The 19,143-nt window shown below is 32.8% G+C and overlaps 1 protein-coding gene across 3 annotated transcripts in view; it reads right to left on the reverse strand.

Annotated features, from left to right (window-relative positions):
* Positions 1 to 249: 249 nt before the first annotated feature.
* LOC132116983 (high affinity cAMP-specific and IBMX-insensitive 3',5'-cyclic phosphodiesterase 8B-like) overlaps positions 250 to 19,143 on the reverse strand; it is a 63,366-nt gene continuing 44,472 nt past the window's right edge. For all 3 annotated transcript variants that reach the window (XM_059525933.1, XM_059525932.1, XM_059525934.1), the window contains exons 11-22: positions 15,529 to 15,580; positions 13,948 to 14,025; positions 13,434 to 13,510; positions 11,365 to 11,529; positions 8,767 to 8,824; positions 6,456 to 6,585; positions 6,161 to 6,359; positions 4,971 to 5,188; positions 4,757 to 4,895; positions 4,517 to 4,684; positions 3,616 to 3,745; positions 250 to 696 (exon numbers count right to left, since the gene is read on the reverse strand). In XM_059525933.1, coding sequence (XP_059381916.1) covers positions 587 to 696; positions 3,616 to 3,745; positions 4,517 to 4,684; positions 4,757 to 4,895; positions 4,971 to 5,188; positions 6,161 to 6,359; positions 6,456 to 6,585; positions 8,767 to 8,824; positions 11,365 to 11,529; positions 13,434 to 13,510; positions 13,948 to 14,025; positions 15,529 to 15,580 — 1,524 coding nt within the window. In that variant the 3' untranslated portion in view covers positions 250 to 586. The remainder of the gene's footprint in view (positions 697 to 3,615; positions 3,746 to 4,516; positions 4,685 to 4,756; positions 4,896 to 4,970; positions 5,189 to 6,160; positions 6,360 to 6,455; positions 6,586 to 8,766; positions 8,825 to 11,364; positions 11,530 to 13,433; positions 13,511 to 13,947; positions 14,026 to 15,528; positions 15,581 to 19,143) is intronic.

A 19,143-nucleotide genomic window follows, 5' to 3' on the forward strand; every position in this document is an offset into this window, starting at 1 on the left:
TGTAATATATTAGGCATATATTCTTATATATATTTATTTTTTCCAATATATTGCAATATATTGAAAGCGGCAATCATTTGTATATTTTGCAATATATTATGTAATATATGTATCATCAATATATTATTAAATGTATTCAAATATATAATATTTTAGAAAATAAAAAGGGAAATTAATATATTACAATATATCACAATATATTTCTTAAAATATATTGGTAAATATATTTTCCTTTCGTAAGGGTACTGGACTAAGATCAGTCTTTGTTTTCTTGTGTCAGACATTACAAAAAAATCACTGTCCAGAAATCATTAAAAACAGCTGGTAGAACAGATGGATTTTAAAAGAGAAGATAAGAAAGTGAAAAGATGCTGGAAGAGGACTGCATGCTGATAAAGTGCATTCGTTTTGTCATTTGTCTGTTTTACCCTTTTACCGGACGATTGTCACTAGGGGTGGAGCGTCGTCAGGGAAACAGGGCTGCTGATCTATGTTCAATGGACGGAAACCTGGAGGCCGGGCAGAGATGCTACATTCACGGCATAACCTCTGACCTTTGACCTCGACAGTAAAAGAGTTATGAGGGTCACTGAGAAGGCGGAGGCCGTAAGCTTTTACATTTCATCTCATCCAAGTTCTTCCAGTATTTGTAGTTCTCTGCCAAATTCTCCATAAGACCTGGCAAACTGGCAAAGGCTGAGAGAGAGAAAGAGAGAAAGAGAGATAGAAATTAGCTCTAGGAAATAAACAATTGTTATATATATATATATATATATATATATATATATATATATATATATATATATATATATATATATATATATATATATAATAAAAATTAGGCTAAAATAGGGAGAGAAAGAGAGAGAATTGTTTTTAGGATTGCTGAATCTCTTGTCTGCACAACAAATTTACCTTAGGGTACTAATAAAGATACCTTGAACCTTGATAATAAAAAAATATTAATAATAATTAGTGCTGCATTAATGCATTAATTGATTAACGCCGATAATTATTATTATGAAAGTCTGTTGCTTACTGGCTCTGAATACACATACTGACAAATCATGGGTCACAGGAGGGAATGCTCCCGATCAGATTATTTATGCTAAACATCAACAGAAAATAAAGCACTGAGCTCATAATCATGACTTCATAAATGGGAAATAGGAAGTTTCCGATAGCACAGGAAAAAAGCAGAGAAGCGCTTGCTCAACACAGTGGAGTGCATTGTTTTTTTAACTTTGTGGTTTATTATTTTGAGTCGTATGGGCACGGTAACACATGGCCCTCTCACAATATATTGCTTTACATATCTATTGCTTTTGCAGCTCAGAAATATTCACGCAATCATGCAGCACGTATCAGAAGATCTGCACTCGGGCACGTTTAGGGCTCACACTGACTGATCTATATATAACTGAACTGCGCTCTTGTCCAACTCTTCCAACCGAGCCAGGGACTGCTGAATGGAGCGATCACACTAGTCAAACAAACCAGGCTTTGGGGGTTAAGATTGCCTAGTGTGAGCACACCCTAATTATTCTCCCGCATCCCACACACACGAGTCTTTACCCGCCCATCAAGTGTTGTCCCGCGCCGCACTCTACTGCGATGGGTCCCGTGATCGTGCAGGTGTCTAATAGGAAGATGCCTGTTATAATGTTATGATCGAGGCTCTGGACTCGGAGCATGAATTGTTTTCTATAACAAACTATAAAATATTTTCTATAAAAATGTTAATGTCCTGGTAGTGACAAATACCTTGTTTTATATTTAATTTAATTACATTAATGTTAAAAGTTAAGATTTACAAAAAATATTTTACCTGCTACTATGTAAAAGGAATACTGCTGTAAAAAAGCATCTTTTTTGTTTAAAGTTTTGCAAACCAAATGTTATTGCACTTTTGTTCATATAGCAGAACTTGTAAATGAAAAAAATGCACAATACACTACTTTTGAATGCATTATTAGATTTGTGCATAACAATGCGATTAATTGCAATTAATCATGATTAAAAATTGTAATCGTTGCCTAGCACTAATAATAATACTAAAATCTTAAATAAATGTTTATATATTTTATGGGTGTGTGTTTTTCTATCTATCTATCTATCTATCTATCTATCTATCTATCTATCTATCTATCTATCTATCGAATATGTAACAGTAAGCAAGTGTTGATAATTCTAATGTTTTTCTTTCCCAGCTCACCATCTGTTCGGCTGCACTGGTTTCTGGCAGACGGACTGCAGACGTGTGAGTGTATGTGTTGTTTGCATGAGTGTAAATATATTTGAATGTTCACACATATGCACACACTCTCAGATTTCTGGTACATCCTCTCGAGGATGTTTTCAGTGCCCCCTGCTGAATCTGTCACACACACACACAGACACACACACACACAGACACACGCACGCACACACGCACACACACACACACACACACACACGAAAGCAGCTCTTCTATGATAAACTGACCTGATCGTGACCTTGGGAACTAAATCTGCGGAGAGCTCAAGAGATTCTGCTTCACTGCATCCTGACCCCAGACTACGAAAATCAAAGACACACACACAGATGCACATTCTTTCTCTCTCTCACATACACACACACGCTTACCCCTTCCCCTTTCCAGCAATTTTAAATTTTCCGTGACATCACGGCTGTTGTGTGTTGACAGTAAGCAGGTTAATTCTCTGGGGTTCGGCTCAGTGGGAAACAGAACCTAAAGTTTCCAAAGCTCGCCACAGTCAGCTCAACCTCTGGAAAACATTATCACAACCTCTCAGCAACCATCTAACACAACCCCCGTTCTCAACCCCTCCAGTCCAACATCTACTGTTGCTAATGGACCATTTCATCTCTTTTAGGAGAACCAGATGAGTCAAAAAGATGCCTGGGAAAGTATTCTCTTTCTCTCTGTCTCTCTCCCAAACACACACACAAAATACTTCCTCATTATTGTGTATTAGAATAATTTTTTACTTGATAATTATTTTTTATGGATTTGTTGTAGAGTGAAATATTTCATATTTTTGTTATATTCACAAATGATTTTGTTGCAAAATAAAGATCATCATGAATATTACAGCAATCTTAAGACAAGATCTAATAAACCAGTTCAAGATTATTGACATGAGAGCAATGTATGATTTGCAAATAAACCTTTTGTCCGCCTTTTTTTCATTGCCTGTCCTTTTTTAGTTGGATGTGAGGACTTTTCATAAACATACGATATATATATATATATATATATATATATATATATATTATTATTATTATCAGCTAGTTGCCAAGGACACATTTATTATTTAGTTTTACTTGATGTATTAAAATAACTATAACTGAAATAAAAAAACTGAATTAAAAATAACTATATATACATATTTTAAAAAAAGAAAGAACATACACAACAAAATTACTAAAACCTTTTAAAATCTAAATGATTTAATAAAAAAAAAAAAACCCATAAGACTAACTTAATGATGCTAAAATAACACAGCTATGAGGCTGAAAGCAAATGTCAAAACATAAATACTGAGATATCACATTTTGAATGGTGCAGCCCTGATTATTATGTAGTGTGTGTGTGAGTGTGTGTATATTTACCATCCCAGGCATCAAACATGTCCGTGATGAAATAGTCAATAAATGAGATCTGGGATTTAGGAATGCTGCAGGTATTCCGGTCAAACACTGGCATGACAACCGGCAAACCTTGTCTCTTCTCCTCGTCAGTCTAAGGAAATAAGGAGATTGCAAATACAGAAAGCAAAGACAAATCATTGTATATATATCTGCCATTATTTGGCCATTTTGAGATGATCAGCATTAGTCAATAACTGTGGCATCTTAACTGTGCTTTTTCAAGAGATAATGCATGCAATGTTACCGTTTCAAGCAATTTTGAGCAAATTATTAAGATATTAAAATTATAATTTTAAATTCAGCACATGTATTTTGAATTTAAATAGTTGCCGATTATTACTTTTTGTATATTATGTCAAATATATTTTAATAAATAAATGTATACACATAATAAATCTATTTTTTTTTAATCAAGAAACTAAAACTGGCCTTTTCAACAAATACTGTGTGCAATAAATCATTTCTGCTTCAAACTTTTTTGAAGTAAATATTTGAGATATTATAAAGAAAATATTAATATAAAAATTTGAAATTTAATTTCAGCATATGCATTTTGAATTTAAATAGTTAATTAATTTGTTTATATTAAGTCACATGTAATGTAATAAATAAATAAATACACATATAATAATTATTTTTCATCAATCTTTTCATCAATTACCCAATACAATTATAAAATAAAATAATTTAAACTAATTTCTTGTGGTCCAGTTGCGATAATCAAGTGCTATACTTTATACTATACTTCAGAAACTATATTTCACTGGGAAATACAATATTTTTTTAAAGTTAAATGACAATAAAAAAATGTATTTCATTGCAAGCATGTACTGTAAGTGCAATAGTGACTGAGTGTTTTTACCTGAGCAAAGTACTCCTCTGAAATGCGACCAGCCCATTCGATGCAGAGCTCCAGAGGTCTGCAGGGATTGGCCACATCAGCACATTTAATCAACATCCGTTTAATTAACAGACGATTCTCAGGAGAGTTGCGAATACTGGCCTGACCCTCACAATCACTGCCTTCACTCTGTAACACATGCAGATCTGCATTTGTCAGACTGTACTCATACAGTATGAAAAACAATATTGTGCATCTTACACTGGAGCTTGTCTCCTCAATGGCACTCATGGGTTTGTTGATGCTGTTTACGAACTTGTTGACGTGTTCAAAGTGTCGTGTCATTTCTGTTGCCAGCACCATGTCTATTATGGCCTGCCGTAGGGTTCGAAACTGAGTCCTGAATAGGTAGAGGTTGAGAGAGTTTAGTGCTGGATCAGCGCGAGTCAAATGAAGCTTTAGCTGACACTGATACCTTTCCATGTTTTTGAAGATGTTGCACTTGCTGTCTCTTACAGTAAGCTGGAACGCTAGAGCGGCATGGTGACTCTCCAGGACGGCCGTGTCGTTGTACAGAATGGCCAGCTCACTGCCTGCATTGCACAGGAATGAATTGGTGCGGCCCGGGTGATCAACGTCATGGACGGTTGCTGCCAACAGCGCCGCTACTTCATCCAACTGGTCAAGACTGCCCTGCAAACACAGCACAGATACTGTAGGTAAGTTATAGAAGTAACTCAAAATTGTTTATGTCACCGCAATATTAGTGACTGACTGTTTTATGAGATTAACAGCATCAGTCAAAAACTCTGGCAACTTAACTGCCTTTATCAATAGGTAATGCACAATTTTTAAGAGAATTTTGAACAAATATTAAGAAAATAGTATAAAGATTTTTTGCTTTTTGAGTGTTCTTATTTTTTTTGTTCAGTTTTGCTTTTCAAAAGAATTTGTTTGCATTAACATTAATTAGTTATTTAAAAAATAACTCTAAAATATTGTTAAATATTAAAATTTAAATTATAATTATAATTCTAGCACAAGTATTTTTAATTAGAATTTAATATGATATTATTATTAATAAATTCATTTTATATTAAATAATGTATTCTAATATAAATATTACATTTACAGTATTTATAAAAATGCATGTTCATAAAATATTAAATAAATATGAAAATATTAGAATTAAAAGTATTATTAGTTACTGACACATATAAGCTGATCAGTCTTGTATATAATTCATTCTGGATCATTTTGATAAAATTCAGATTCAATCCAGTTTATTTGGCTGAGGTAAACTGTAAATGTATGGCACAACTTTATTATTATATTTAATTGATAAAATTACTTTATAAACTACAAAATAATTACGCTTTTAATTTAATTTAATTTAATTTAAATAACATTTTACATTAATTTAATGGTTTTTATATAAGCACTATTAATAATTAATAATATAAGAAAACATTTAGAAATTTACAACGATGTTAATCATACTTTTGAATAAATGTTTGAGTAATGATGAATGGTCAAAACAAGTAAACAAAATCAATTTTGAAAAAAAAAGTTTTCAAAAGTAAAGCCTTAAAAAAAGGCTGTTCTTACCTTTGGCCGATGTTTCCATTTTTGATCAAAGTATAAACTGAGACATTTCAGGGTTACCTTGACTCTGTCCTTGCGCAGGAAGTAGGCTGTGGCGTGCAGGACGTCTGCGGCGTGTGTTGAGTTGTGGTAGGAGTTGGATGCGTGGTAATTAGCCTCGATCACCTGCAGCCACGAGCGCATTGTGGCCTCTGTGCAGTTCAGGAACTCACACACACCAAAAGCAGAGAAGATCTTCAGCCCTAGGTATGACAGCGGCCTGCGAACACACACACACACACACACACTATAACAATCAGAATTTTCCCCCATTAAAAACAGGTTTTACATAAAGAAAAGTCTCGCTTTCTGGTACCTCTTGTGAGTAGCTGCCTCCAGCTCCAGAATATTGAGTTCCCAGCATTCCTCCTCATTGAGGAGCTCTGCGATGGAGGACGGGATGTCGTTTAATGGGACAGGCACTGCCAGCTGACTCTGACTCATATCTGAAGGTCAAATGGGTGATGGCCAAACATTCAATGTCAAGATAAAACATGGCAGAAAGGCACAAAAACATTTCAGATACTTTAAACTAGTGCTAATTATATACTATTGTCGTTTTTATTAATATTTTAAATTAGCTTAAATTTTTTTATTTTCAGTTTTCCTTTTTAATTTAGCATATTTTCAGTTTTCATTTTGCTTTAATTTCTATATTTTCAGTTTTTAGTTTCAAGTTTAATTTTTAGTAATTTTGTTATTACTTTGCCAATTTATTCTTTTTTTTTAAGGGGGTCATATGAGGTTCCTAAAAACAACATTATTTTGTGTAATTGGTGTAATTAAATCTTTAGGTTAAAAAACACAATAGTTTCCACATAATGTACATTATTGTTGCTGCTCTATGCCCCGCCCTTTCTGAAACGAGTTGATTTTTACAAAGCTCATTGTTCTGAGAAGCGAGGTGTGCTCTGATTGGCCAGCTATCCAGGGCGTTGTGATTGGCCGATTACCTCAAGCGTGTGATGGAAAGTTACGCCCCTTATCATACTGTGATGTTGTGTCCTGGAGTGATGAGACAAAACCAATAAAACCCATTACAAATGAGGCTTTTGTTGCATCCAGTGGGGTCATAAATACTGATTATAATGATTTATACTGTCTTTTTACACGTTGCATCAGGAAACAGTCCTCCGTAAAATGCACTGCACACATTTGAATATTTGGGTTGAACTGTTCTGGAACACTGTTGTAAATACAGCTTAACCACTGCTTTCTAGTCATGTCCTCTTTTTGGAAGGCCAAACAAAGTAGCTTCGCCTTCACAACGAAACACACAGCTTTTCCACAACATGGCGGCGGCAGCAAAAATACTACAGCGAGAATCAAAGTTACACCTTCTTTCTTTGTGTGAACATTTGGGTGGCGTTATGCAAATCTTCCCACGCAGTGATGTAGGCATGTGGGGGTGTGTTTAAATGAGGTGTTTTTTAGGGGCGTGGTTGAGTCTTAACTTTTATAAAGAATATCTCTTTGGGTTCGAGACTTTGGTCTTTGCAACTTCAGGGATCTTATCTATTCACAAACAGCTTGTAACACTCGCATCGCATCGTATGACCCCTTTGTGGGGAAGTCGTGGTCTAGTGGTTAGAGAGTTTGACTCCTAACCCCTAGGGTTGTGGGTTCGAATCTCAGGCTGGCAATTCCATGACTTAGGTGCCCTTGAGCTAGGCACCGAACCCACAACTGCTCCCTGGGTGCCGCAGCATAAATGGCTGCCCACTGCTCCGGGTGTGTGTTTACTGCTCTCTGTGTGTGCACTTTGGATGGGTTAAATGCAGAGCACGAATTTTGAGTATGGGTCACCATACTTGGCTGAATGTCACATCACTTTTTTAATAATTTAGGTTTCATTTATTGTATTTCAGCTTTAGTTGAAGTTTTGGTTTAGTTTAATTTTTAGCAATTTTGTTTTTTGTAATTTATATTTTTTTCATTTTTATATAATTTAGGATTTATATTTTTATTTTAGTTTTTCATTTTAATTTATTGTCATTTTGCCATGTATTTTTGTCATGTGTTTTTTATATTCTATTTTGCTTCCATTAATTTTTATTTCAGTTTTAGTTCAATTTTCGTTTTAATTTTCATTTAATTTGACATACTATTTAGGTTTAATTTATTGTATATATATATATATATATATATATATAATTTATTATTATTAATTAATTATTGTTATGTTTTAGTTTATTTGCAGTTAATAATTTTAGTGCTTTAACTTAAGGCAACATTTTTAATTCTTGTTTAGTTAATTTTATTTCATCTAATATTTATATTTTATTTAATCTTTATTTATAATAATTGTAGTTTTATTTACAATTACCCTACTTTAAACAGCTTTGAATGAAAACCTTTTAACTCCCTAGAGTTTAATCCCTCGCTGTAACTTTTCATTTTCATTCTGTTACACATTTTCTTGCCATAATGTGTATAATTATGTTACAAGTATTTAATTAAGTGCCTTTTATATTTTAAATTACATCCTATAATACTAAATAATACTTAATAGGTATAACCCAAGATGGTAAATAGGCTGAAATCGTTTATTCAAAGTTGGTTTAAAACATCCAACATTTCATCCAATCTGTATTATATCAATAATCATTTTCAGGGATGGAACTTACGGTGCAATGCACTTTTGGAGAAGACATACTCATTCCCAGAGAGCCTTCTGAGTCCGTCCTGAAATTTAAAAAAAATATACATCAATATATCTGACTGAAATGTAAGAGAAAAAGACTTGAGGAAGTCAAAATATCGCTTCCAGTCAACATAATCATAACAACACACTTAAGCACAGCACTACCACGCTACCCATAATTCACTTGCGCTTGCTTGCCATGCTCTCACGAGAAAAGCCATTTATCAGGTCTACAGGATATTAAACACACAGAAAACAGATCCAGATTCAAAGAGACTCTTCCAGTACTTAAAACAAACTCAGTCTGAGATGTTGCAGGCGAAGGATAATAGCACTGTACATGTATAAATATGACACACACACATCCCGTCTGTAATGATCACAGGCCACAGCTGCACTATCTCAACTCAGATATTTCACTGTATGATTGACCTCTGACCTCTCCCTCAAAAGGTCACCCACCAAAAAGGTCATTTGAACTCTTGAGACTTGTGCATCGTATCCGCTTGACCTTTATGTAACAGAGAAAAATGACATTATGAAAGGAAGCGCCCTGAATCTGGCTTTGTAGTTATTTTGCATTTTAATTAATCAGAACTACACCACCAGTCTGTAAGTCTGTAAGTTTGCTGCCCATGAAACATTTGCTATTATTACCAATGCTGAAAGCTCCATATTTTTGTATTAAACAGAAATAATTTGTTGTAAATGTATTTACTGTCATGTTTAATCAATTTAAATGCATCCTTACTGGCAAAAAAAAAGCTGACTCTAAAGAAGAGTAGTATATAATTGATATTCAAGATTTAATCCATCAAATAACTATTCCAGGTTAAACAGAATTTAAGCTCTATGTACACCATCTTGATGAGTCATATGTAGTTGATTATGATGAATATTAAATATCATCCCTCATTATCTAAACAAGAAAAATGATTGTTTTTAGAGATATAACCAAATCAAAAACAAAAATAAAATAAATAAATAAAACTTTAATATATAAAATTCAGCTAAATATTCAAAGAAAAAATATTCAATATCACCTACCAAATAATATTTCATAAAACATGCCTATATATTAATAACAAAAGAATTAGCAACATGCTGTTTCCATGCTTTTGACCAATGGATTTTTGCAATTTTTGCAAAAAATTTTGCATGACTTCTCCAGGTGTTTGTGATCAGGTCTCTTCTTCACATAATGAGTAAGAAGTACTTTGCAACTGAGAATAACTAGATTATCTTTCAAGTCAACATTTTATTAATTTCTGTGACTTTTCCTGGCCTACAACGTTTGAGAATCCCTGATATTCCCAAGTCTTTCAGCACAGTGGGAACTCTGCCAAATAACAATCTCCAAATTCATGTCTGGAGCCAAGAAGTAAACCCTGTTAAAACTTCTTGGTATTTGTATCCTGCTATATTAGGAAACAGATCATTTAAGCTTCACTGTTCAGTTACCACTGCATCGCTGCATCACCAAAAGTCTCATTGAATCTCAAATGAACGACTTCTGTTCTGTGTACCTGCGAATCTCTGTCTGTGTGAACCCTCTTTTAGTCTAGCAAGTATTTTCTTGTCTAAAACTTTTAAAATGTGGTTTAAAAGTGGACTGCTTTTAAATGGGGAGATGTCTGTCAGACATCAAGACTGCTATGTAAACAAGTGCGGCACTGTCATCACAGACTGCTGGCTAACTGTGAAACAGCCTGTGCCAGGCAGCATGGAGCTCAATGTATCTGTGCCACGAAAACAAGAGCATTCACATCTACTGACTACCAATGACATGCAGTCACACGCTGTATATAAGACCAGTTTCCTGGCAAAGCATGTCTGAATTTCTCCCGTAATGTTGATTCTCTTCTGAAAAAATCTGGTCTATGTTTGTTTGTGTACAGGAAATCAGTTTGTGAAATTTCCCGGCTGTTTAATATTGATCTGTTCTGTTTATGATATCTTTGACTGCATGTGTTTGAAGAGTATTTTTAAGCTATTTCTGTGAATCATGTGGGTGTAAGATGACTTCTAGGCTTTTGTGTCTTTTAGTTCCAAACAGGAGTCATATGATGGATTACGCTCTTTTGAAAACAAGTATAAAATAAAATTAAACAAATAAATAAATAAGGAAAAAGGAATTAAGGTTAGCAATTATTAAAATAAATTAATTAATAAATTAAATAAAAATATGAAATAAAATAAAATAAAAAGGGTAAGCAATAAAATAAAATGAACAGGGTTAGGCTTAACAACCAAATCAAATCAAATATAGGGTTAATGCTAAAAATCAAATCAATAAAATTATGGTTAAAATAAAATAAATAAAAATAATAAAATAAAATACAATATATATAAAAAAATTATAGAGTTATGTTTCAAATATAGGATTAATAATAAAATTTATAAAATTATGGTTAGAAATTAAATGAATAGGATTAGGGTTAGCAATCAAATAAAATATAGGGTTAATAATACAATAAAATTAATAAAATTATGGTTAGGAATAAAATCAAATTGAATAATAATAAAATCAAATAAAATCAAATAAGCACCTTTAAGAATAAAAGGTGAAATCTCGACTTACACTCATAAGCCCCCCAACCAGGTCATTGGTGTGGGGATCGTCCTCTTTTGAGGCCAGTTGGGGTGAGTAGAGTTCGGTGGTCCTCAGAATCTCCAGAACACGATCCAGAGCTTCCGCTACTGTCACAGGACTGCTCTCCTGCGCTGCGTTAATGATATTTATCACCTATAAAGACAACAAATACATGTAGAACAAGAACAGAAGGTGAAAGAAAACAACAAACCACTACTCAAAGGTTTACATCCATAAATATCTCTGTAGTAAAGAATTTTCCCCTCTGACGTCTGTTTTGCTTCCATTGTCACCAACAAATCAACAGTTGTGACAGAGTAATCATAAATACACAGACACAAAGGTGTTCAGCATGTCTCAGGGTTGTGTGCCATTGAGAATGGAATTGAGAACACATATAGATTCATAGAATGATAGATGTATGTATGGATGGATGGGTAGAGAGAACAACAGAATGATACAACGATGGATGGATGGATGGATAGACAGAAGGATGGAAAGACGGACAGACAGACAACAATAGAGAGAACGAGATAGTTAGATATATAGATAGATAGATAGATAGATGAATGGGTAGACAGAACAACATAGAAAACAGACAGACAGACACAGGGTTCGTACAGAAACTGCTAAATGAATTTCCAGGACTTTCAAGGACTTTTCAAACACTATTTTTTTGGATTTCAAGGACTAAAATCGGACTTATAAAACAATATTGTTATTATCTTTTAAATTCTAATAAACTAATAAAACAAATGGCACAAATAAAGTGCAGGACAAAAGCATGCAATGACTGTGGCAACTTTAACATTTGAAAGTATATTATGGTAAAGTTATCGCTTTCTTTTATTTATTCTTTAATTATTTATTTTTCTTTTAAATCACACAAATCAAAACAATGCAGTTGTATTTTTAAATATTGTAACTAATCTAAGGCTGTCACTAATTATTATTTTGGTCATCAAGGAATCTACTGATTATTTTGACAATTGAGTAATCTGATATTTTTTTTGTAATACAAATTGAGCTAAATGAAAAACAGGCTTTTGTATGACTATTAATATATAAACTAAAGATGAGACAATAATAATTGGTTCAAATGAAGTTTCAAAACCAAGTAATTACATAGTTTTATTGAACAACCCTAATAAAATAGCCCTACGTAATGTAATATGCCTACACAAAATATGAACATAACCAACTTAAGTTTACTATGTTAAGCAACACAAACTCATAGCATATGCAGAGGAAGGGTTTGTAAGATGGAGATGAGCTCCACACTTGTAAATGATAACAGTGCAACACAAAACTTGTCAGACTTTATATGTGTTGTAGGGCTGGGAGATATATCTAACAATATGATCATGAGCATCTAGTCATGCGCATCTAGTAAATAGCCATCACCTGCTTATAATTGGAGTGGCATTTAATAGACAAAGCCGTAGATCACTTACCAGCTACGCAATATCGTGCTCATTATCGAAGGCGATTCATAACAATATAACGCAAGCACTATCAAAATTTTTACCACAAACACAACTTATACTAACATCGCGAGACCACTTTTCACCTCAAGGAGTAATATTCAGAGATCTCGTGCGCTGCTAAAAGCCTGGCGAAATGGCTCAGTATTTATATCAGACGCGCTGCATCTTTAATTTTGCATAAAAATTGAGTTTTATCGAGGAACCCAGCCCCCCCCCCCACCAACATATTTTATATATATACTTCCCTTTAAAAATTCAAGTACTTTTCAAGTACCTTCTCAAAAAATGGCTGTTTTCAATGGTTTTCCAGTACTTAAACTTCAAAAAGTCAAATTCAAGTACTTCAAGCAATTCAAGCACCTTGTACAAACCCTGCAGACAGATAAATAGAACAATAGACAGACAGACAGATAGACATATAGATAGATAGAACAACACAGAGACAGATAGATGGACAGATAGTTAGATAGCTGATTCTGTATTGATTTGTACTAAATCAGATGGTTATAATTATTCATACAGTTTAATGTTTTTTTTTGTTTTCAGGTGTGTATAATAATGCAGGTGTACCTTAGTGATTGGAGCTTCAATAGTCATGGAGTGGATTCTGGCCATAGAAGAATATCTGCGGTTCTGTAGACTGGGAGCTGAGAGAGAGAGAGAGAGAGAGAGAGAGAGAGAGAGAGAGAGAGAGAGAGAGAGGGAGGGCTCTTTTAATACATCCATCTGCGTCAGAGTGCACTGAGACTGTGGGTGTGCTGATGTCATCAACGCTGCCCACGTCACAAAAAGCCCCACTTACAAACACACACACACACACACACACACACACACACACACACACACACACACACACACACACACACACACACACACACAGTGACTCACATAAAACACAAACACATTATAAACACACACACACAGTGACTCACATAAAACACAAACACATTATAAACACACACTCAAGTGCACACATGAACACAAATCTCTTCTCTGGATAATTACTTCTGGACTTTTAAAGGGATTGTCTTTCGCTCGTTTCTGTTGGTGTGTTGTGATGAAACACATCCTCTCTTTCTCTTACCATCGCTACTGTGAGAGCTGATGGATCTGACGTCCACAGACTCTTTCCTCCGGTCCTTGTGACGCAAGGAATTGCATTCTGGATAAGGACAAAACAAGGATGAGTGCAACGAGTGCGAACACACACACAAAGACATAACTGCATTCATCATCTCTTATCTGAACACAGCAAACCAGCTCCACTATTTTAACCAGCATCATCATCATCATCATTATCATCATTATGATCATCAGAAGCACAGCCTTGCTTCATGCAGCAGACAAAATTGAGCAAGACAAAAATCATACACTTTCCTTTTTCACAATAATAAAAGACCAAATGGTCATATTTGTTAAATTAAAACAAATACAATTTAATTTATTATTAATTGTAATCTCTTATTGTATTTTATAAATTGATTTATATTCATGTTATACATTACAGTTTTATTAAACATTAAATTATTTACATTTAGATACATTTTTTATTACATTTATTTAATTTGTTAAAAATAAAAATATTTTATTAAAAATAATTAATATAAATATAAATAAATGATATAAATATTAATACACTGAATATAATAAATATTAAATCTAATGTCAATACAGCAATTCAATTATTGTTTTATTATATATATATATATATATATGTATATATATTTCTACTAATTTCAGTCAATATTTAATGCTACTTTTTTAAAATATGAATATATTCAATATTATAATATTAAATTTAATATAATATTAAATTAAATAATTTCATTTTTAGTTATTTTATGTAGTTATTGTTTTATATAGTTATTTAATTATAAATGTAGTTATATTAATTTTATACATTTAAATTGTATTACAATTTAAACTGTGAATTAACCCAATTGTATAAGGAGCACTCTTAAATGAATACATTTAATACATTTATTTTTTAAATAACTTTAATTATTTTATTAAAGTGTCACTTTAATTTAATTTATTATTATTTATTATTTAACTTTAATAAATTAGTGGCACTAAGTTTCTGTCTATATTGAAAGACAGATAGAAAGATGGATATTTAATTAAAATATAAATTAAAATAAACAATTTAATTTATTCTAAACTATAATCTTTTTAATAATTATTTATTTATAATTTGATTTCTATTAATTACACACATTTAATTGTTATATCAGAGCACTCTTTAACATATTTTCTGTTTTTAATTTGATCAAATTTTTAATGTCATATAAAGAATAGCAATAGTGATTCTTGCCCTAGAAAGCAGAACAAATGATGTGAAACGCTAAACACTGTTACTTACTGGGTCATGTCACATAAGCACACGCACGCAAATATATTGGCAAGCAAATTATTATGGCTAATTTTAACAGTCTGACACTCAACTGTCCCAGGGTGCACTGCAGCCATCTGTTTATTCTACGATCGGTCTCTCTATTTTTCCCCTCTACTTCTCGATGCAGCATTGACCTGTGCAATTTCATTCATGCTTTTGTTTGCTTCACAGAATGTTACAAAAACCAAATCTATACAGAGCCATTATGGGTTACAGTGTGCAACACAGACAGTAAACCAACAAACCATTAATGACAGTCTGATGTTATACCTGATTGTGAGTGTTCACCACAGCATTTCTCTTCTTTGCTCAACTTATGAACCTGCAAACACAGATTTCTGATCAGCTCTCTCTCTCTCTCTCTCTCTCTCTCTCTCACACACACACACACACACACGCACACACTGATTCCTAAGCGTTTAAACCTCTCACTGATCTCACTGTAGACTTCCTGGCAACAATATAACTAAAACAAATGTGCAAAATGATATCAGGTGTCAGATGACTTAAAGGTTGATTATTTTTTGTGTGGATTACAGCGGATAAATTTACAGAGTTAACTAGTCCCAGGTCCTGACATGCTTGGTTGCTGAGATATCAGTCAGATGTCCCTTTCTTGTCTAAGTAGGTGGTTTTTGGACACAGTAGACTACAATATGCCATGAATTTATCACAATAGAAACATTTTAAACAGACGTCAACACTTGATCCTAACGTCAGTACATCGCAAAAATAAAAGTGCTATTGAACAAAATCCTTCTGAAAAAGGAGAAAATATTTAAAAATGTGAAATATTAATATCAGTACATTAAATTATATTATAATAAATATTACGTTATAAAATAAAATATGCATTCTAATTAAAGTCAATACTTCATACAGTTCAATATTTTAAAGGGTTAGTTTACCCCAAAACTTTAATTTGTCCATGTTCTACTCACCCTCGAAGCATCCTAGGTGTATGTGACTTTCTTCTTTCAGAATAATCCAATCTAAGTTATATAAAAAAAATGTCCTTGCTCTTCCAAGCCTTTCAATGTTTGTTGTTGTCCCTCACAACGCTCCGGGGGGTGAATAAAGGCCCCCTGTAGCGAATCCATGCATTAATTTAAAGGTCCCGTTTTTCGTGTTTTTTGAAGCTTTGATTGTGTTTACAGTGTGCAATATAACATGTGTTCATGTTTCGCGTGTAAAAAAACACAGTGTTTTTCACACAATTCACTTATCTGTAACGGGCTGATGTCTTGGGCCTTTGTTCACCCCCGGAGCCGTGTGAGGGACATTTTATTACAGATGCACGCACTTTATTTCACGTCTTCTGAATTGTTGACAACAAACACCTGCTTAGCCCTATTGAAAGGCTTGGAAGAGCAAGGACTATTTTTAATATAACTTAGATTGGATTATTCTGAAAGAAGAAAGTCACATACACCTAGGAAGCTTGAAGGGTGAGTAGAAGATGGATGAATTTTTATTCTTGGGTGAACTAACTCTTTAAGGTATCCTTGTTACAGTTTAATTATACATTTAAGCACAGAGTAATATTAATTAACTACATGTATTTCTTGTACATGTACTTTTCAACAAGGACAATATAATATAAATGTTGATTCAATATATCTACATTTATAATACTACAATATATATATATGATTTCTGAAGGATCATGTGACACTGAAGGCTGAAGTAATGATGCTGAAAATTCAGCTTTGCATCACAGGAATAAATAAAATTTTAAAGTGTATAATTACTGAAAACTAAGCAACTTACAAAATGTCTTGTTGCTTGTTGTGGCTGGTTAGGATAGAGTCTTAGATTTACATTGAATAGAAAGGATTTATCACTTGTGGCTCCGTCAGCTCTGTTCCTGATCAGAACACGGTTTACTGAATTCTCCTAGGTGGAAATCCAGCCCGCCGCAATCCATTTAATCCTTTTAACACGATCAAGTTTAGAATGAGTGAAACAGGATTTTCAGTCTTAGGTTAGAGATTAAAGAGTGCTGCCAAAAATGAAACTAGGCAGTGTGAGGTTTGCTTTTTAGTGAAAGTTACATGGTACAGACAGAAAAAGCAAATATGGTTACTTTGTATACATTTTCACACACACACACACACACACACACACACACACACACACACACACACACACACACACACAGACACACAGACATCAAAAACAGATGACATGTAAGCAAAAGTATAAAAGAGTTTAGTTACACTGTCCTGAAGGATGAGGTCAGGTAATCCGATTAAGCGAGGCGACACATTTCATGACAAACACACGCACCGCACCACAGGAGAAGATTTACTACAAGCCCACTGATAATTAGTGTTATTTTTATCTTGTTTAATCCAACAGAATTTGTAAAGTGCATTTAAATTTGTTCATTTCTTAATCAGTATTTCTAACATAACAGAAAAGATTGATTTGAATTTATATGAATTGATTCACCAAGGCAATACAAACAGTAATATTGTGGCATATTATCACAGTTTAAAATAACTCTTCTCTACCTGAATATATTTTCAAATATAATTTATTTCTGTAATGTAAAGCTGAATTGTCAGCATCATTACTCCAGTCTTCAATGTCACATGATCCTTTAGAAATCATTCTAATATGCTGATTTGCTGAAACATTTATTATCATTGTCAACTTTCAAAACAGTTGTGCTGCTGATTAATATTTTGGTGGAAACTTTGATTCATATTTTTTTAAGTCTTTAATGAACAGAAATAAAAAAACAGCATTTATCTGAACAGAGATCTTTTGTAACATTATAAATGTCTTTATTGCCACCTTTCAATTTAAACCAACCTTACAGAATAAAATACCTTGTTTTTCATATCTAAAAAATAATTGTATTTAATAATTATAATTTCTTATATTATACAATTTGTTATTATTATTTTTCATAATTATTTCTTAATAATAAATGTATTTTAAATGGTGCATGTACTGTTTTTCCTCGCTTTGAATAAATGTAAAATAAAAAAAAATTAAAATAATTTCTTATCAAACGATTAATTGAGATCAATCGCATCCAAATAAAAGTTTTTGTTTACATAATATGTGTACTGTGCATATTTATTATGTATATAAAAAAACACACACAAACAGTATATATTTTGGAAATATGTACATGCATATACATTTATATTCTTATATTTTACATTATATATAAATATATTTAATATATAAACATAACATATTTTTCTTAAATACATGCATGTGTTTGTATTTATATATACATAATAAATATACACAGCACACATACATATAGTATGTAAACAAAAACTTTTATTTTGGATGCGATTAATCCTGATTAACTGTTTGAGAGCACTACAGTAGTTTATACTTAAAATAAGAAGAAAATATTTGCTAATAAAGTAATAAGAAAATTAAAGGTAAGAACAAATATTCAAATTTTAATCTCAGAAAACAAGCCATTTTTGCTTCTAAAATAATTTATCATGTAATAAGGCTGTTAAATGTTTATTGAATAAGCAGACAAAAACACTGATCAAGTGTTTTTCATTACCTAGACATTTGTAGATTCACACACTACCTCAGATATGACTGTTGCATGTCTGTAAAGATGCTGGACAGCAATAACGATTTCATTTTAATGTAATCTAGTATCACTAATCGTAGTAACCATTGTATTTTGACACAAACTATGGTTAGTTAGCATGGCATATTTTAGTAAGGCTTGTAACAGACAGCGAGTGTGTGAACGGTAAGACTTACACTGGTGAGTAAAGCAACAGCTATTTCACACACGCGTCAGTGTGTCTGTTTCTCACAGGCCTTTCTGATCAGCAGCTCCAGCTAATGCTAGAACTAACAGCAGGGTTTAGACCTGAGCCTGTAGAGGGTTAT

The sequence above is a fragment of the Carassius carassius genome, chromosome 36 (genome assembly GCF_963082965.1).
Source record: "Carassius carassius chromosome 36, fCarCar2.1, whole genome shotgun sequence".
Taxonomy (NCBI): Eukaryota; Metazoa; Chordata; class Actinopteri; order Cypriniformes; family Cyprinidae; genus Carassius; species Carassius carassius.